The sequence below is a fragment of the Bidens hawaiensis genome, unplaced genomic scaffold, assembly GCF_021521415.1.
Source record: "Bidens hawaiensis isolate Kalapana, Puna unplaced genomic scaffold, B.hawaiensis_p1.1 tig00053957_1, whole genome shotgun sequence".
Classification (NCBI taxonomy): Eukaryota; Viridiplantae; Streptophyta; class Magnoliopsida; order Asterales; family Asteraceae; genus Bidens; species Bidens hawaiensis.
In genome coordinates, this window is record NW_027506277.1 from 41,163 (window position 1) to 62,963 (window position 21,801).

At 35.3% G+C, this 21,801-nt stretch overlaps 1 protein-coding gene across 1 annotated transcript in view; it reads right to left on the bottom strand.

The window, feature by feature from the left end:
• The window catches only part of LOC143617335 (protein ACCELERATED CELL DEATH 6-like), a 30,885-nt gene extending 9,576 nt beyond the window's left edge, over positions 1 to 21,309 (bottom strand). Inside the window, exons 1-4 of the mRNA XM_077089929.1 lie at positions 21,231 to 21,309; positions 20,650 to 20,741; positions 19,919 to 20,530; positions 19,699 to 19,789 (exon numbers count right to left, since the gene is read on the bottom strand). Coding sequence (XP_076946044.1) covers positions 19,699 to 19,789; positions 19,919 to 20,530; positions 20,650 to 20,741; positions 21,231 to 21,309 — 874 coding nt within the window. The remainder of the gene's footprint in view (positions 1 to 19,698; positions 19,790 to 19,918; positions 20,531 to 20,649; positions 20,742 to 21,230) is intronic.
• Between the last annotated feature and the right edge of the window lie 492 nt (positions 21,310 to 21,801).

Here is a 21,801-nt window from a genome sequence, read left to right on the forward strand (position 1 = left end):
ATCATTTTAACTCGAATAAAATTATCTATAAATCAAATTTTGCCATCTTCATCTAAAAAGCCCAATTTTCATATTTGTTAAAGATGTCGTGTCAATCGTTACGGTGTTATTATTTTTACCAATTCGTTATTACTTTATATATGCTAATGTAATCGTTTTCAAGGTAAAAAAATAACCCGATAACTTCGATGTCCATAATATTAAATGTCCCATATTAATAATAAATCACTAATTAAATAATTTTAAAATAATAATATAAAACGTTAAATTTCCGTTAAGACTTAAAAAGAATATTATATTATAAAATGCTTTATCATAATAAAATAACATTAAAATAATGCAATATTACGTTAACCAAATTATTTAACTCTTACAATCCCGTTAGTTAGATTTTATTTTTTGTTTTAATTATGGTTCGAGAAGTTCAATCGTTTCGGGTTCTTTAACACATTTTCGGTTGCTTCGGTTTCGTTATCATGCTTTCAGGTCTTATTACATGTTTATTTTCGATTTCGAGGTGAGTTTCTCACCCCCCCACACCCTTTTTAAGGATCTTTATTACTTTTGGAGGTAGAATATGTATCCTACAAACTTCAAGTATTTACAATTTCGCTTACAAACTACAATTCGTTATATGGACTTGTGTGTTACTTGCTTACTTGCTTCAATTTCAGTTTCAAGTGGTAATTTCGATAAGTATGATCATACGCCCCCCCCCCCCCCCCTTTGCACTCAGGACCATTGTTTCGAGTGGAAAAGGGACCTCATTATCCGAGTACGTTGGTTTTTTCCAACTGGAAAGGACCTTCGTTTATTCTTTATACTTAAGACCTTGATTCGAGTGTAAAGAACCCTTATATGCGTTTTTCACAAGTTTCATGGAATTGTATGGTTTTTATATATTTATATAAAACTGTGTAAACTCACCAACTATTCATATATTTGACATTATTTTATACATATGTTACAGGTACAAACATTAGAGGATAATACTTAGAGAAGACACTAGACTTAGGTTATTCAAACAAACTGAAAAACTGTATAGTAGTATTATTGTAATTCGTTGTTACAAACTTGTGTATATGATTTTTAAATCAATTAATGATAATATTGTCATTTAATAGTGTCACATGTGTTTTAAACAATCTGTACGTCACACTCGGGTGTTGCTGCTTTAGCCGGGGTGTTACATCGAGATTGATATCAAGATTCAGCTGCCGCATTGAAGCATGTCGCCGTCGTGAGGAGATCTAGCGTAGATCATGTTTAACACGGAGAGATATGTATAGTGAGATATAACTGACCAAGAAGGCATGCAAAATGTCAGTCATAACCAGTTCTCCAATGGCTAAGTGACTCAAAGAACCTTTGAATTGTGTATGCATGGCAGTGATACAATCCAAGGAAAAAGACGTTTCTGCTGAGTTTGTTCAAGAAAATTATCTTGTCATTTAAAGTTTATTAAATGTTTTTAGAGTCAATCAATGTTTCATTATCAAATCGCTGGCGTATTTTTCCGCCACATTTCAAGAAATTACGTTAAGCAGCAACAAAAGGAATTTGAGTTATTTATGGAGTTAGACGCTCACTATATGCAGAAGGCTCATTTTTATTAAAATCCTTTTTAATCATATGAAAAAATGTTTTGTAAATAAAATACTCGGGTATTAAATTCCTGGGTAAGTTTTTAATATAAATTAATATTTTAGTAAACAAAAAACTTCCTCTAAAATAAACCCGCAACTCTGATATATTTTCAAAATAGGTACCAATAAGTGTCATACTTCTAGGCCCTAATATCGGGGTGTGAAGGTTGGTATCTGAGCCATCGGTTTCAGCGAATTAGGTACTTGATTGAAAGTATCTAGGCTTTACCACTATTACGGATATGTTCTAACCATACGGAAAACATAAGAAAATATCCCTATCCATAATCTAAATATACTCAGATGTCCGATCGCAATAGTCATTTTAGTCGAGAAAAATCAGTTCATTTTCCACCTGGTAAAGGAAAAGGCTGGATAGGGACAATACGATTCCCTATTGTCATGTCAAGTGACGAGCACTCACTTCAAACAACAAAGGAGAAAAATTGTTACTCAGACAACACTGATTTTTAAACCCCACCAGCCCCAGTCATTCTAAGACATAACACAAATAAAGCAGGACCGAGTAGGTCTAAGGAACCAGTTATGCCAACAGGAGGATAAATGAATCTATGGATGTACCCACAGGAGTATTTTTATTTCCAAACAATTCAAGATCCCTACTTTTCCCCGCATCCATGGTGAATATATTCCCATGAATTTCTCGGTATCCAAGAACATAAGATAGCATTCAGGAATATCCAATTCATTATGAATTTTCAACTTCCAGAATAGCTAAGACCGTACTCAAGATGGAACAAGAAGAATAAAGGAAGGAAAATAAGAATTAGGAATGAGAGATTCCTGAGAGATGTGATAAGATCAATAGCTGATATTTTTCGCTAGAATAAGTAACAATAAGAATCTTAATAGTTGTAAACAATATAGCTGTAGTAATTTTGTGCACTCTTGTAACTACGGCATAATTAAGTAAAATATATTTTTTAATTTCCTAAAATATTAAACTTATCTTTAATAATATATGTCAAGAAAAGAAAGTGCAAAATCTCAAAGAAATTCTTCTAGCAAATCTAGATGTGAGAGAAATACTAGTAAAAAGGCTAAAGGAAATTCCAGGCTAGTAAGTAGGTGGATTCCAAAAGATGATTAACGAAGCAACGACTCCAATTATTGATGCACTCAAGAATACCTCCAACAAAAGAAGCATGAGTAAGTCCATTCCTTCAAGAAAGAATGAAAGTTTGAATAGTCCTATGGCTAATAGTAACTTAAGAACTGAAACTCGAAAATCAAGATATCCAAAAACTGATACGGTAATGATGGGATATAGGAATTTCGCCCCATACGATTATCCTAACATTATTCCTAAGTCAATAGAATTAGAAAAGAAAAGGGAAAATCATAAAGAAATTCCACCAAAGATGTGACAGAATCGTTAAAATGTTTCATAGACAAATAGATCCTTTGTAGTTGTATTGTTTGTTTCAGTGACGTTCTATTATTAGAAGTCTCTCATACTAAATCAATTTTCCTTTCAAATACAGAATATCAGACCTAAACAATCATGCAAATAATGATGACGCTTTTAGTCAAAGAAGTAACAGGAATATATCGGAACTTGCACAGGAGATTCCTGAGAAGTAACTGGTCAAAATGCAAGAGAAGATTAATAACGCAATAACCCCTCTCATCAAAAGAAAAAACCAGCATTCAAACAAATTTGTTAGAACGCAACCATACCATAATCCTTCTCATCATAATGAGAGTGTTCGTAGTTCCAAAGCTGATAGCAATTTTAACCATAATTTCAAAAACAAATCGAAAATCCAAGACTGTAGTTTACAAGACTTGAAAGCCTATGGACCAAATGAATTCTACGGCGACAAAGGTGACATATCAGCTCTACGATGGATGGAAGAGATCGAGTCCATCGTTATCATAGTTAATGTACTAAACCCGAAAAGATTTAGTACACTTCTAAAAATTTAAAGGCGAAGTTCTAGAGTGGTGGAACACTATAATCATGTCAAAAGGTAGAGAAACCTTATATCAGTTGAAGTGGGAATCATTCAAATAACTTGTATTACGAAAGTTTGTCCCAAACATGAATCTGATCTTATTCAAACCAAGTTTTTGAACCGTAAGGTGGTTGGCACTAACCTCAGGGAATACAATACTAAGTTCCAAGAGTATTGCAGGTTAGTACCACACTTGGTAACACCTGAATCCAACAAATTAACCCGTTACATTTTGGGGATTACCTCGGGAGATTAGAGACATGGTAAGTTCTCATTTACCACAAACCGCCGATTCAGCCACATAATTGGCCGGTTACTCATGAATGGCATCATTAGTAATAGGGTTGTCACTTTTACCCGAAATCGGAAAGCCAACCCGAAAAAACCCGAACCTGAACCGAAGTAATTCAGGTTGGTTCTCGGGTTTGACTTATAAGTTTTGGGTCAACCCGAATAAACTTTTAGTTTTGAAATTAAATATATTTTTAGCTATAATAGGCTAAGTCTTAGCCACTAAAGTTATCAGAATCTAGCTCTAATCGACTGTTGTCATTCTAACTATTATGGATCGATTGCTTATTATTAATTTATGTTTTTCGTTTATTACTAATAGCAACCGTAATGGAATAACCAAATCACGCCCGATTGAATATGATTAAGGTTCGAGTTAGTTTTACTCTTCTTTTGAATTGTTTTATCAAGTTATATTAGTTCATTATTTGATTATTTGTGTTATTAGCAAAGAAGAATATTTTGTTTTAATTTTAGCACTGTAGTTTTGTTAATTTGTTTTGTTTTTTTTCCTAGGATACTCGAAACCCGATTAACCCAACCCATAAAAACCCGAACCCGAATTACCCGAACTCAAAAAAACCCATGAGAGATTTGGGTTGGGTTTCGGGTCAAGATTCAAAACTATAAACCAGAAGAACCCGACCCTAAAAACCCGAAACCCGAAAAACGAACCCGAAGAACACCCCTAATTAGAAACAAAAAGGAAGATAAAAATAGCGAGGGAAAAGAAAACAAAGAAGATCAAGGAAAAGAAAGAAGGATCAATTAAATTTATGAGACCAATTTGTCAGAACTGTAGCAGAAGACATCGTGGGAAATGTTTGAGACCAACCAACATTCCCAAAATTAATTCATTGGTCACATGTACATTCTGCAAGAAAGTCGGTGATTTGAATATGACAACATAAGGAAAGCAGTTGTATGCTTCATCTGTGGAGATAAACAGCATTTTAGCACATAGTGTCCGAAAACAAACATGACAAACAACGCAGGTGGAAGCGGCTCAAAGAAAGAAAATACCAGAGTATTTATGTTAAACACACAAGATCCATCTGGAAATCAAGAATAGGAGAATACAAGAGTGTGCCAAACGAATATCCAAAATTCTAAGGCATTAGAAATAACTAGTAGTTTAGTTAACTCTTATAAATTGTTTGTAAACTCGTTTTGAGACGAGAAGTTTTGTAAACCGTAAAGGATATTTAAATCCCTAATATATAAAGAAAATTAGCATATAGATCGTGTCTTTATATAAAAATCCTTATATTCATTTAAGAGAAAAATAGATAGTAGATCTCAATTCTGGCCGGTATACAGAAATATAAAAGAGTATGTGTTTGATTATTACATATCATCTAAAAAGATGAAAAGAAAGGAAAATCGAACATCATAAAGTAATACCAATTAAAACATTATAAAGTATAAAATATATTTTTGTTAAATAGAGATCAGTGAAAAACGGTTATATGAACTTAGAAAAGTTTTCTAAGTTCAAGAGAATATTAACTGATAGAAGTAGGAAGAAATCTGTCGAGATTCATCAACACGAGAATATCATAACTCACGTATGAATATTTGAAAGGTTAACTAGGATGAATAAGTTGAAAGGAATCAATAGACCAAATCCAACGCACAAACTAGTTAACACCGGTAAATATTTAGAACACAGAAAGTAAGGTAAATAGTTAAACATAATTGGCTACTATGCTTAGCAATTTACAATTATTCATAATGTTCTAAACTATTAACTGACTACATAAGTTAAGGGTGTAGAGTTAACAACAATTGTGGAATTCCAAACCATAAAACGTAAAGAAGACAAACTCTGAAAACAGATAAGTCAGTCAATCAATCAATCAATCATACCTAGTGGAAAATCCCACCAATAGCAAAGCTATAAGTCGGGTCTGGATAGGGTGGGATGTAGGCACACCATACCTCTATCCAATAGTATAGAGAGGTGGCTTCCAGAGAGACCCTCCGCTCTATAAAAACATATGTATGTGAGAATATAAAAGGCAATCAAAGTTCATAGTAATATAGTTAATAATACCATTTAGTGATAATAATGATAATAGTATATAGATATATTGATATAATAAGAATAGCATACAAAAAAAGAGACTACATAATATATGAGAAGAAAATAACATAATGGCGTGTGACCAGAATAAGGTAAAGTGAAGCCCCTAAGGTATTACTTTCTCCTAAAAGTCATTAACATTAATTCTACGTCTCCAGGAATTCCTATCAACAACCATGTCCTCAGAGATGTTTAGTTCTAGCAAATCATACCTAAACCTCTCATCCCAAGTCAATTTAGGTCAGCCTCTACCCCTCCTGCCCTATATAGTAATGTTTCTATGGATCTAACAGGATTCTTTGTTTGCCTTCTCTTCACATGTCTAAACCATCTCAATCTCCACTCTCTTATTTAGTCAACAAGCAACATGTAAAACGAGGAAAATGAGATTTGGTACCCGTTGCGCTATGCGACGGTTGAGACTGTTGTCCCTTACTCTACACAAGGAACTAGGAAAAAACTGAGATTGGACGGTGTCAAGGAACGCGATGTAGCCACCATGACAATGTAGCACGTGTTGAGCCACATGTCGATGAGTTAGTGACTCGTGGCAAGCCTAAGGATGACGAAGCAAACCTAGTGGGCGGCGTCGCGCTATGCGACGGCCAGCCTTCTTATCCGTCGCAAGACGCGGCGGATTAATATAATTAGAGGCGGCTAAATGCTCCGTCGCACTACGCGGCGTAGTCGGAAATTTTCTTGTAAAAGAGGGAGCACGGATCTTCAACCATCACATCAAACAAACCTTTCTCCACACACACTTTACTTTGTAATCCGTGTCAATGAGCCCCAGCTCTGAAGTTCCGACTGTTCATTCCCCGACACACGATATTGAAAGAAGTGTTGCTCGATCAACCTTTGCTTTATACTCCAAGTACCCGTGATAAGGTAGGGTTCCGCCAAAGTTATTTTACTATATGGATTAGACCCTAGTCGAGGCTATAGCCTAAACCTTGAACAATTCTAAGACGTAGCTTTTCATATACAAAGGCTATAATCAAACTAATCTTTCTTCATGATTAAGATACATAAAGTTTTACATATAAGGGTTATAGTCAAATTGGGCTATCTTCTTGAAAAAGAAACATAAAACGGACATTCTTTGTGAAGAATAAACGTAGCATATAATTAATAAATATGTAGGAAGACTACAGGTCTAAATGTTTATTCAAATGATTATCAAGTTTTAAAGCTATACAATTTAAACTAAAGGTCTAAAGTCAAGACATTCACAAAAGTTGTTCTCGTACTATAGGTTCGAGATTACACACAAACAAAAATCAATGCAGAAAATTGATCACAACAAAGGTGAGTACGTTCAACCTATTCATACTCGATAAGATAAACGGGTTGTTTATCTTAAAGAATCAGTCAAACGTTTATAAGAGATTACGTGATCTCTAGCATACAAGATAGAAAATAAAAGCAACTCAAACCAATTATACATGTGTCCAGCTACAAACATAGCTGGCCAAACAAGCATGCTAAATGTCAGTGATAACCAATTCTCCAACGGGTTATGTGGCTCAGGGGACCTAATTTGAATTGTTTGTGTATGGCAGTGATACAATTCCATGTATAAAAGACGTTCCTTCTGAGTTTGTTCAAGAAAACTATCTTACCATTTAAAGATTTATTAAAAGTTTAACATCAACGTTTCACCAACATATCGATCACGTATTTTTCCCCCACATTCAAAGAAATTAAGTTAATCAGCAGCAACAAGGAATTTGAGTCATTTTGGAGTTAGACGCTCACGATATGAAGATGGCTCATCTTTATTAAAATCCTTTTTATGCATATGAAACAATGTTGTGTAATTAAAATACTCGGGTATTTAATTCCCGAGTAAGTTTTTAATATAATTTAATTTTTTATTAAACAAGAACTTTCGCTAAAATAAACCCGAAAATCTGATATATTTTCAAAACAGATATCAATTGGTACCGTACTAGCATAAGAAAGAAAGAATAGCTAGAAAAGACCGAAGCTGTAACAGACTAAGGGGGTGTTTGGTAGAGAGATTTGAGGGTGGAGAATTAGGTTTCTCTTGTTTGGGAGAATTAGGCGGAGAATTGGGCGGAGAATTGGTTTTCTCTGAGAATTGGGTGTAGGCAAAATGTAGAGAAATCCAATTCTCTCCATTTGGAAGAGAAATGGAATTCTCTCTGCTTCTAAATCGCGTCTCTGCTCTACTCCGTTCGCGTATGATGATGATGATGCTCCGACCGGCGATGGTGATGATGATGCCGACGTCCGGCACGGCGGCCGACGCCGCAGCCACGTCCGTTCGCGTCTCTGAGCCAAAACGAAACCCTAAATCGCGAGGCGGTGTTGCGAGGCGGAACCCTAAATCGCGGTGTTGATGTTGCGCGGCGATGATGATGACGCTCTACTCCGTTCGCGGTGTTGCGACGCGTCTCTGAGCCACCATTTCTCCACCATGATGATGCCGAGGCGGAACCCTAATCACGTCTCTGCTCCCGTTTCTCCACCCATTTCTCTATTGTACCAAACAAAGGAAATGATTGTCAATTCTCCACCCATTTCTATTTCTCTCCAATTCCATTTCTCTCCCATTTCTATTTCCATTTCTTCCCATTCTTTTTCTCTGTACCAAACACCCCCTAAATGTCTTGAATGAAAGATCGAAGAACTCGCCGGTGACACGAACTTGAAGACCGAGAAAAAGACCGGGCCAGTAACTTAGTTCTTGTGTTAGACCGAGAAGACTGTTAACTGGAGAAGACGAACCAAAGCTGTGACTGGCCAAACGGCGTGATCGGGACCGTACCAATTCTTCCTGCTGGGAAGAAAGGCCGACGTTGGATCTTAGCCAGACGAAAGTTAAGACCGAAATTGTGAACCAAAGACCGACACCGAATGGGTAATTCACAATAGACCATTTAAAAAGAAAGACCGAACAATTGACCGAGGTGAAGTTCGGGTGTTCGTGAAAGGCCAAAATTGGGTGGTGATGAAAGTGATTCGGTTGTTGCAGTTTGTGAATGGCGTAAAAACCGATTAAGGGGGTGATTGTTGGGATAATCTGTTTGTTTATGTGTTAGCATGTCGGATCTGAATCGGGTCAGCAAGAAAATGAATTACCCAGGTTAGTTTAGTGGGTTTGTACATTGAAGATTTAGTCTGCATTTGACTGAATTCAGTGGAGAAAATGGACGTTGGAGAAGTTGTTGAAATAATAGAGATTACGTTGATTGTTTCCTTTTGCAAATATTTGTTTTGTTCTTTATGAATAGGATCAGTAGCTAGTACCCCCTTTTTTAATCGAATACACCAAGCTTTCTCTTTATTCTTTCTGCAACATATATTTGCATATATACAAACAGTTCATGAGTTCGTATTTTGGGGCCTAAACAAACAGGCAACACGGGAAATGTATGAACCACGCTCACAAATCTTCCTTATCCAGTCCGCCATCCAACTTTTACCTTACAAAAGACCGACTCAATAACTTGGCACCATAGACTCGGGCATCCGCACAACAAATTTTTTAGCATTTATCTACTCTTGCTTCTTTCAATTCTAATCCACAAAATTCCTACTCCGAAATTAACTCAGTGCCCTCACTAAATTCATCATTCTCAAACTCCACCTCCACTTCTCATTCCATGCAAAATATTCACGTATCCCACTCACTTCCGAACTCTATTAATTGATCTACTTCAAGTCAATCCATTCCTCTCACTAAACCTTCTACTCGTCCAAACCCAAAACCAAAATCCTGATATAATAACTCCGATTTTCTTCTATATACCAACACTTTCTCTACTCCAACCGACCCTCCAACCATATCTCATGCCCTTAAACACCCTTCATGGAGCAATGCCATGCAAGCTGAATTCAACGCTGTTGAATGTAACCATACCTGGACACTAGTTACTTCTACTCTTTCACCTAACCTTGTTGGATCCAAATGGGTATTTCTCACAAGGTACAAACCTAATGTTTTCATTGATCATCTCAAGCTTGACTTGTCGCGAATGGCTTTACTCAACATCCCGGATTGATTACATTGAAACCTTTAGTCTGGTTTTGAAACCAGCCACTCTTCGCCTTGTTCTCTCTATCACGTTATTTCATGGTTGGTCACTTCGCCAACTAGATATCAACAATGCTTTTCTTAAAGGGACGTTTCATGAAGACATTTTTATGTCTCAACCTCCCAGCTTGTCAATCCTTTCTTTTTCCTAATCATGTTTGTAAACTAAATAAAGCCATTTACGGTCTGAAACCAGCCTCTAGAGCTTGGTACGATAAACTCAAAAAATATTTACTCTCACATGGGTTCAAACCTACTATTCCGGGCCTCTCTTTATTCACTCTAACCATCGCCACATCACCTATGCTCATCCTTGTATATGTATATGACATTATCATCACCGATGCCTCTCCCACTCTCAAAAATCGATTCATTCATTTCCTCTCCACCAATTTCCCACTTAAAGATCTTGGTGATCTCTCATATTTCCTTGGTATCGAAGTTATTCCCTATCCACATGGTTTACTTCTTTCTCAAAAGAAATACATCACCGACATTATCCATAAAGCCAAAATGAGTTCGGAACCGCTTACATTGTTGGGTTCTTAGGCCTTGTTTGTCCCGGTTTATTTTTTGAAGTCAAAGAGGAGATGGATGCTGGCGGTGGGCCCAAGTTCAGCTAGCCAGTTTAGATTTCTTGTTTAATAAAATACAAACACTAGATTTATATATATATATATATGTATGTATGTATATGTAGGATTAGGTTCATTTCAGAAGTGTTTCTTATTGCGAGAAGCGCGAGAAGAGATTCTAACCAATCACATAATTTCTTTTTTATATTTTGTTTATTTATATGCAAGGGTATATTAGTGAAACATAAAGTATTTTATTTTGTAACTCATAGTCATTAATGGTTTAATAATTAATGATAAGTTACTAGCAAATGGTAAGTTACAAACTGTTATTATTACTTTTTTATTTCATATAAAATTTGAACCATTGTAATCTATTTGATCTAAAATCATTTTATTCTGTAAATGACTAATTAATGTTATTATTATTATTATTTTATAAGTAATGTAGATGTAGCTACGTAATGTGTTGTAAGCGCACTTTAAAATGTTGTGTAGTTATAATTAGTGTAGTGTGGTGTAGACATATCTAATGTAGTGTATGCACACTTTTAATGTTGTGTAGTCATAACTAATGTAGCGTTGACATATCTAATGTAGTGTAGACAAAACTAATTTTGTGTAGGTAAACTAACATCCTACATATCATAAAACATATCCTACACATTAAGCAACACATCTTACACGTCATACAACATATCCTACAAATAAACCTATTTACATCTTATTTACAGTTTATCAACAAACAAATCTACATCTTTTTTTATTTTATTTTTAATTTCAAAATTTTTATATAAATTATGCATACACACTTCAAAATACCACCTAGACAATACATAAATGAACCAACACACAATAAAAAAATTTACACATACACAATTCAAAGTATCACCTACACAATACATATATGAACCTACACATTACTTAAATGAACCTACACGTGATAAAAGATACACATACATAATTCAAAAAAACCACATATACAGTACATATATGAACCTACAAAGTACATAAATGAGCCTACACATGATAAAAATTAGAACTACACTATTCAAAATACCACCTACATGGTGCATATATGAACTCACATATTACATAAATGAACCTACACGATAATAATTACACTTACACAATTCAAAATACCACAAATACAATAAATGTATGAACTTACATAGTGCATAAATGAACCTACACACGGAAAAAATGCGCATACACAATTTGAAATACCACATACACTAACAAAATAAATAATGTAACTTTTAACATAATCATTTTTAAATTATGAATTTAATTAGTAAATTAATTAACCGTGAAACTAATTAATTCCTAAATAATGTAACTTTAACATATTATTGGTCAACATTTTTATGAACATTGAAGAACGTGTTAGCTTGTATAAACTAGAAAACGTATGGTGAAACCCACAAATTTATTTGGTAATAAAAAGTTTGGTAATATAGATTATATGATTTTTTTTGCAGGTTGTGAGAACTTCTCTTCTTGCAAGCTTAAATTATTAGAATATTTTATTTGAGAGATGATGTAGTTAAAATTTAGGAATGTAAGAATGAAATGTAAGTTAGAAATGTGGCTTCTACAAAGCAAAATACCAACATACCCTTTTTGTTTTGAAACTCCATTAATTTCCATTAAAATGTTGAAACTCATAATTACACTATTACCATTTTGATTGTAGACCATATATCAATCATCATCAATGATTATGATTAACTTCTCGCACTTCTTGCTATAAAATCACTTCTCGCAAGATCCATCCTCTGTATATGTATGTATATATATACATATAAGATTGTTATGTACTTATAATCGTTGTCACTCAATAAAAAAAATACCTAGTTGCCACCCATGGACGTAGGTCAGTTTACACAAAAGCACATTAAACCCTCGTGTTCATTTATTGCTTTCGCATACTTGTGTTCAGTTCGTGCATGTTAATCCTAACAAGTGGTATCAGAGCTTTGACTCGGGATCACACAAAGAAACATATTGAACCAGTTCTGATCGTCATTGTCGCACCATAATCGGTTTTAGGGTTACATCGATATATAATTAACTGACGTCACCTGAATTTTGTTATTGTCGCTCTTCGACAATTTGAGATCTTTGGTTTCTATTGAAAGCAATTAGCATCGCACACTACAAATAAAATGCCATTTAGTGGCACACACTTTTTATGACACTTAGATTTTGTGTCACTATTTTAGGTTTTAGTGGCACTTTGCATATGCCGCATTTGCTTAGCGCACACTTTTAGTGGCATTTACCATTCATGCCACTAAATTTATGTTTTAATGGCACTTTATGTATGCCACATTTGAATGGCATGCACTTTTAGTAGCATTTAGTATATGTGTCATTAAAATTTTGGTACTTAACTACACGATGTGTACTCCATATTTTATTGGCAACATTTATAGTGGCATATAGCATTTTTGTCAATTAAATCTAGGTTTTTAAGGTCACTTTGTGTGTGCCATATTTACTTAACACATTTTTAACAGTGTTGAGCTTTAATGTCACTAATTATTAATTTGCTGTTAAAAAATGAGGCTAATCACAACAATATGTGATCAGACGACGTTAATTTATGTCAAATAATGGTCAATGGGTGTGATCATATTCAAATATGGTCAATAATGACGTAGAGGTACTATTGGACCAGATACCAATAAGTGTTAACTTAAATTCTAGAGGGATTGGCATCCCTTTAGTTTGTGTCATTGATGTGTTGCAAAAGTCTTTAGATAATATTTTTAGAGTTTTATAAAAAGATGGGGTATTTATCTATCATCATAACGATCAATGAAACAAAGTCTTTTTAAATCAATTGATGGTTAATCACAAAATAGCTATGTTTCAGTAAATAATAAAATATTATTAAAAAATAAATCAATTTTTATATTAATTTCTGTATCAAAAATCGATTAATATTTTAATTTCCCTCCACAATTTGAATCGTTAATACCCCTTCCCTCCCAACCAAAATATCATATTGCCGCCAACTCTTGCCGCTTCTGCAATTAACTGTTTGGAGGGTTTCATGGTCTAGCGGCGGGAATGAGATTGGGAACCGAACCATCAACTGGGGGAGGCGATTGGATGGTTTTCCGATGTGTGCGGTAGACAAACAGAGGTAGATAATTGAAATAGAATAGCAGGGGATGCTATTTACTATGAATTTAGAGCTTCGAAGATGAAGCTATGTTTTGTTTATCTGCAGATTTTTACAGACTTGACGAAGATCGCTCGACTAGCATCAACTGGGGGATGATGAATTGCTTTTGTGTTTAGTTCTAGTTTAAATGGAATTATATTACCAAAATGAACTATGGAAGGTTTAGTGTTTATCTGATGTTTGTTGTTAGCTAGTGATTATTCTATTGCCATGAGACATATTGCTACTTAAGTTAGACTTTTAAGAGTCTGAGGGTGGATTGAGTGGGTTCAACAATATTTTTATTATTGAATTTGTTGTCATAACCTGTGTATTATTATATCTCAAGTGTTATTTGGTAAGTTAGTTATGTGGGTCATCAACTGTCACCTATTCTAAACATCAATGATCATATTTGGTTAGTGATCTTGTCGGTGAGGATGATGATGATAAAGATGGAAGAACGTACCTGAAAATATTTCAGAAAAAAAAATTCTTGCAATTGCTGAGGTTATGGTGCAATAAAGATGTGGTGATAATTTCTAGACAATTTATTTATTACTAGTATTTGCTACTTAGAGGTTTCTATTAGCTAAATCGTTTATATTAATGTGTATTTGGAAGCCTTGTTTGCGGGCTAAGGAAACATGCATGCTCAAAAAAAACGCACACAACCAGCCCAAAAAGTTTTGCAAGAATTCATGCTGAGTTGGTAATATGCCTTTATTTTGATACCGATCTGTAGTTCTGTACTTTTTACTATTCAAGATGCTGCTTATTTTTTTTAATAATATATCTTACCATGAATATTGAATACAGAGAAATGAAGACACAAACATAACCAAAATATTTGAGCGTACACGTAAGAGGACCAACGAGCATGGATGTCTTGATACATATGCTGATAGTGCAGGGAAAATTGTAAGTTCTTTTTTTTTTCATGAAGCATATTATACATCTGATTAAAACATAATATATATATATATATAAACCTAGTGATTACGTTAATTAATAAAATACACGGTTAGTTAAAGAATATAGAAATTGAAGATTCCATTTAGAAATCTAAATATTTTCAGTAAGTGGTTAAATAATAGAATTAAACAAATGGTTTAAAAAGATAGGGTAAAAGTTGGCTGTTCAGGTGGACTGAACTCAGTGAACCGGACTACTAAGAAGAAAATAAGCTTGAATTGCAAGGTCTTTTGGACTCAAATATGCTTTTTTTTTCATTTGTTTTTCTGTTAACCGATTAAATCTGGGCTTTAGAAAGAAGCAAACTGTTGTGATCAAAACTGTTGAGAATTACCTATGATCACAACTGTTATAAATAGAACAGCCAAATGGATAGCTGAGAATGCTTGTCAACATAATGCAGCAAAAATTTGAAAATCATTGTGTTTGTAAATCATAGCTGATGAGAGACATACAAGATATTATTATTTTGAATAACAAGCATTTAGTGTGAGAAATAGTACCACGCTTAGTAAATCATAGTTGATAAATCATAAACTTGATTCAGATGTTAGCATTGATCTATAGCCACCTCTTTGTCTGTATATTTTCACATGCCAAAAATTGGTAGGTTTTTTAGTTCGGTTTGGGTGGGTTGATCTATAGGCACATTTTACTCTGTTTTATTTTTAATATAATCACAATAATAATAATAATAATAATAATAATAATAATAATAATCTACTTTCTAAGCGAGACGATAGTCATTTTAATTCAGCATTATAGATTTGCTTTACTTGTGACCTACCTTGGTTGTGACTTATTCACAATTTTTACTGTAAGTGTACATTACATGTTGGTTTTTGGTTTATTATTATTGCTCTATTTTTATAATATTTTATTATTCTCTTTTTGAAGGAACAAATGAAGAAGTCACAGAAGAGGGAAGTGCTTTGGTCAATACTTTTATAGTTTTAATGAACAAGAAGTGTGATGGCTATCTTTGACTTTATGCCAAATGTGCTATAAAACATGGATGGTGAGGAACTATACATGATTCCAAGGGTCTTATAGAATATGGAGCCTTGAAGTTGAAAAAACTCAATTGATTGAAATGTGAAAAGAAGTTGAAAAAAGATGAGCTAGAAGCTATGTGAGATTTTGGCAGCCAACAAGCAAACTTTGAAATGACGATGTAGAACATTATGAAAAAGCTACTTACACTTTAGGATCTTGTAAATGAACAAGGTTTTCATTACTTTTTATAATTGTACTTGACATTTTTATTATTATTACGTTATTTGAAATTGGACATATGTTGAATGATGATATACTGTTATCTATTGTTTTTAATATTATGATTTCTTAATTTATAATTATATCAAACTATTATTTTTTATTGTAAATTTTGTTATTTGTGTGGTAAAACTATGCGCCTCAAAAGCCTTTTAGATTGTGGCAAAAAAAATGTGTCACTAAAGCTATTATGGATATATAATTAGAATTACCTTTTAATGGCACAAAATTTGTGTCGCAAATTCTATTTTTATATTGTGACAGAAAAAAAAGTGTCACTGAAAACATAAAAAGATTGTGCGGCATAAGAAGAAGTGCCATTAAAAGGCTTTAGCGTCACCGCTTTTAGTGGCACTTTTTCTGTGTGCCGCACATTCTTATAAGGGTCTTTAGTGGCACTTTTTAGTTTTTTAGTAGCACTTTTTGTGTGTCACTATATGGCATTTTTTTGTAGTGGCATCACCACTGGTAACCGATGGCCGCTGCTAGCAACGCCGCTGACCTAGTTGATTTGCTGACAGAAGTTGCGAAGGTTCGCCACCCTATTGAGAGAAAAAAGGTCGGAAGAAAGCTTATTTCCTGAAAATGCAGTTCCCATTATTTTTGGCAGTAGCCTTGTCGGAATTTAAAATAGGCGTTGGTTCCTATTTTGTGGAGAGAATGATAGCTTTTTAACCTGGTTCTATTTTTCTTTTGACCACCGTGATCAAAATCATTTCTTTTGGGTAGTGCACTAAAGTTGATTTGCGACTCTTGACCATATCAAATTTTTTTTGGGGGGGGGGGGGGGGGGGGGGGGGGGGGCTTTAAAAATACAAGGGTAGTAGGCCCATTTTGATTATGTTTGTGTGGGCCAAAAGCTTGAGTAGTTTTAGCCTGGAAATATTTGACTTGGGTTGAGATCCTATTTGCAAAGTAGGAGTCAAGAACAGCTGAATCAAGATCATATTTTTTTGAAGAACAATCGTTGAATTAGAAGAGTCGTTTAAAGAAATCAATAAATCAATAACCAGTTTAAACCCCGTTTATAAGGTTTTATCGTTTCAGTTTAAAGTTTTTGTTCTGATTTCAAGTTCGTTATTCTGTTGCATTTTAAATAGGTTGATTGTTTAATAGAGTTCACTAGAGCAGTCTTTAAGTTCAGGCCCGTGCATTGCTGTGCATATCTCTGTTTTTATCCGGGTTTTCGCTTTAGTCATTGTCATGGCAAAAGACGGAAAGGTTTCGATATAGAAGGTTGATGGGCAAATGTTTGCTAGGTAGAAGATGCAGGTTGAAACGCTAATTTTTCAGAAAGACTTGGATGTAATGCTTGAGTATGAAAATCCAGTAAAGTGTTCTAAAGAAGATTGGAGGAAGTTACACAAAAAGGATAGGGCGTGTATTGCTTTATCATTATCGGAAGATGTGACGTTCAACATCATGAAGGAAACCACAGCGCGTGGTATGATGGATGCCCTATCCAACATGTATGAGAAGCACTCTACGGCGAATAAGGTCTATCTAATCCGAGAGCTAGTGAAAACTAGAATGAAAGAGGGCGAGTCATTTACAATGCATATTAATCATCTTAACTTGAACCTCTCTCGCCTAGTGTCAGTCGGCATTAAGTTTGATGATGAAGTTCAAGGTCTATTGTTATTATCCTCTTTGCCCGAAAGTTGGTCTCAAACAGTGACTGCAGTTTGTAGTTCGTTTACAAAAATTACTTTTGATGGGATTTGGGACTGGATTCTTGGAGAAGATTCAAGACGCAAAAGTTCAGGCGAATCATGAGGCAATATGTTGGTCACAGAAGGTAGAGATACGGAAAACAACGAGGCAATGGGAGCAGGAAAAGGAGTTAGTCTAAGATTCGTAAAGATATTGTATGCTAGAGTTGTAAAGAGACGAGACACTTCAAGAATCAATGTCCGAATGGTAAGAAAGAAGTGAACATTAAAGAAGACGACACAGATGACAGGGTCACTAGTGATGAGGCTTTGGTTTGAAGTGTTGACAGTAGTGTTGATTCTTGGGTGATGGATTCTGGTACATCATTTCATGCCACTCGTTGTAGTGAAAGGATGAAGAATCTAAAGTTTGGGGAGTTGGAAAGGTTCGACTAGCGAGCAATGATATTCTAGAGGTTACGGGTATAGGAGATGTTGATTTTATAACTTCAGTCGGTACTTCTTGGACTTTAATAGACGTGAGGGTTATTCCAAGTTAACAAAAAAACATTTGATTTTATTCGGGCCGTTGGATGATCTGGGTTATAATGTTTAGTTCGGGAATGGCAGTGGAAGCTAGTAAAAGGAAATCGCGTGTTAGCTCGTGGCAAAAAAAAAAGGGGATCGTTATATATGGTCCACCTATCACCGAAAGGAGTTAGTCTAGTTCCGATGAAAGACAAATCAGGTTCACGGAATCTCGTGGGCAGAAAAGGGTTCGTTTTACAAGTAATAAACCTAGAGCCAAGGTGAAGATTTAGGATGAGCAAGCTAGGAAGGTTAATCAGTTAGAGTGGGAGCATAATTTGTGTTTCAGTTACAGTTCCAGGTCGACAGCGGATTAAAAACCCCAATATTCCAGCTAAAAAAATATCTCTGATAGATTACTTGTCGAATATGGAGAGTGTTTGTTCTCAGGATATCTTAGGATCCGGTAGTTCGCTATAATGGGAGCCGGTAGGGACAGAGAACGAGTCAGGGGCAGGTTTAGCCTGACTGGCATGTTGGAGCTTCGGGGAGCTTCAACGAGCCTTCAGATTAGTTGATGAGAAGGTAGTAGCAACTAGAAGAAGTTTAATGTTCATATTATAGAAGTACGATTAGGGGCGCAGATAAAAGTATTCAAGGCCTCCGAGTGAGAGATTTTTGGGTTCGTAGGCCTTGTTTGGACATGTCTATTATTTGAAGTCAAAAAATACGAGTGCGGGTGACTGGGCTTAAGCCTAACCCAGTTTAGATTTCTTGTTTAATCATATGCAAACCCTTGATTTTGTTGGCCCCATCATCTTTAAACTCGATTCTCTGATCTTGCATAACTTTTTGATCATTCACCATCTTGCCTTTGTTTTTTGACACCGTGTTGATTTGTTTTGGCAAAGAACACAATCACACACACTCACAATATAAGAACAAAGATTGAACAAGAAAAACTCTCTATTAATCTTGAATATGTAAAAGTGAATTACAAAACATGTTCTTATTCTAGGGTTTTTATAGACACATATATGAATAGACGCGACTTTTGAAGATGGCGGTTATTGGATAACTGTTTTAGTAACCGCCAACTAACTTCCCTATAATCATGGAACTCAAAGTTTTATCCAAACTTTGTAACTACCATCCCATGGTTTAAGTCTCGACCCAAACAAGAAAATAGGCCCAACCGAGCATAACCAAACTGGCCCAAAGCAGGCTGGACATCATCCGACTCTAAACAAAATAAACGACATTGTTTGACTCGATAAAACTAAAAACAAACATAACTAATTAACAAATTACAGGTCTACATTCCCCCCCCCCCTCTAATTTGTTAATTCTTGACTCCTTTAGAAGTAGCAAAACCCACCGACCATGAACGCGAGGTTGTCATCTTAAACTGGTTCCGTCTTCACTCGAACTTTGCTACCTCCGCTTAAACAACCTAGGCCGCACCCCATCTTCTCCTTTTCTCGAGCCGATTCTTCTTCTTTCTCAATCATGCCTTCTTTTATGATACGGTGATACCAATCTATCTAATCAAGATACTTGACATAAGCTAGTTTCAATGTTCTTCCATTTTCGTATTCGTAACCCAGACGCATTCCAATATAATCCCACTTAAAAGTCTCACACACATGATCCTATCCTCTTTCGATATTTACCATAACATGTAAATTTAGAAGATCAATTTCCTTTCCGTTTTCTAACTTCGGCATCCCATAATCGGCTTTTTCCAAACTGAGATATTCTTTAACGAGCCATTCAATTAAACGATTGAACACATCTCGTAATGCATCTTCATTAATAATCAACCTTTCATGTATCTTCACGAGATCAAGAAAATTTATTACACTTTCAACTGTGATGTCTTCTTCAATTCTATGGGTCACCGCATACTCCCATACACGATCATGATACACATGGTGTGTTATAAGCTTCTCCTTTATTGCCTCAATATATTGCTTCAGCGCCTTCCTTTCTCGAACAAACTTTACTCGTTCTTTAACTACAGGCTCCTCCCTTTCGATCTTCATTCCTTTCTCATTCAATTCGCCGATTCCTTTCATGATTTTATCAAACTTCGAATTTATATCTTCACCCAACGAGTTCTCTCTCGACTCGTTTACAACTTGATTCTCTTCAAGTCCCAACATAAAATCGCTTTCCAACTCGGATTCGCTCCGATCAAGTACTTTCACCCACTTTGATTCAAACACCCTCCTTAGAATACACATATTCCATTGTATTACAATATCAAACCCTTGGAACATCAACTGATTCATACATAAAACATTCTTATAACTTCTTAGGTTAAAACTCACACACAGAATTGTTTTTAAATTTCCATAAACGGCTATTTTAATCTAACCCAAACCGTGTAAGAAAACATAACCTTTTTTTCTTTATCAAATGTAACCCCGAACATTCTCTTAAATGTTTTGAAGAACGCCCGATTCCCCGTGACATGATATGTAGCGTGCGGATCTACATACCAGACACCATAGGTGTTATTTGTTTCGGTTCCAATAACCGGAAAATCAGTTTTGGGTGGTAACATGAATTCACTTACATATTCATTCGAACAGAATGGTAGTATATGGGTTCTCACTTTGCATCGGACACACACAGGTCCAGCCTTCCTCGGTCTTCGTACCAGTCTCTTCCCACTACCACTCGCTTTTACTTTCTCGAATCGATCAGATCTTCTTTCCTTCTTTATTATGTCATTCAACGGCATCATATCTTCATGTTCTAACAACCATTCTTCGGCGGCATCAACCTTCCCCTTGACCTTTCTCGCGGAAACCGTTTATTCGGAACACTCATTCATCGAACTTCTGCAACCACTATTAAACCCTCTTGGTGTATTGAATCTAGGCATTCTCTCTTCCGAGTCAAACCCTCTTGGTTTGTACACTTTAATCGGACTCACTCTCATCGGTTCCGGCCCTCTCGGCCTACCATTACATATACCTTCCGACTCTGTTGCAACCTTGGTATAATATTCTTCAACCGTTCTATACGTAGCATCACCCTGACTAGAGAACCACATGGCTTTGTTTTATCCAAACATTGTAACTACCAGCCCATGTTTTAAGTCTTGACCCAAACAAGAAAAAGTGATGATCCTAGAGGTTAGTGATATGATTAACAGTAAGGAGACCAAAATTCCATGGATCCGGGAACAAAGTTAACCAACACTGAGGGAGGCACACCTATAGATTGTACTCAATACAGAAGTCTGACTGGTAGTCTAAGGTACTTGTTGCATACAAGGCCTGATTTATGTTATTAAGTGGATTACTAAGTAGATTCATGCAAGAACCTATGGATCATCATTTGAAAGCTGTTAAACAAGTGATACGCTACATCAAATGAACAAAGGAGCATGGAATCATCTACAAGAAAGGAGGCTGCAAGATAACTGGTTATAGTGATAGTAGTTATGGCGTCAACACAGACAATGGAAAAGGATCTGTTGGCCTCGTATTCTACTTTGGAGAATCTCCTATAACCTGGTGTACACAGAAGCAATAAACGGTTG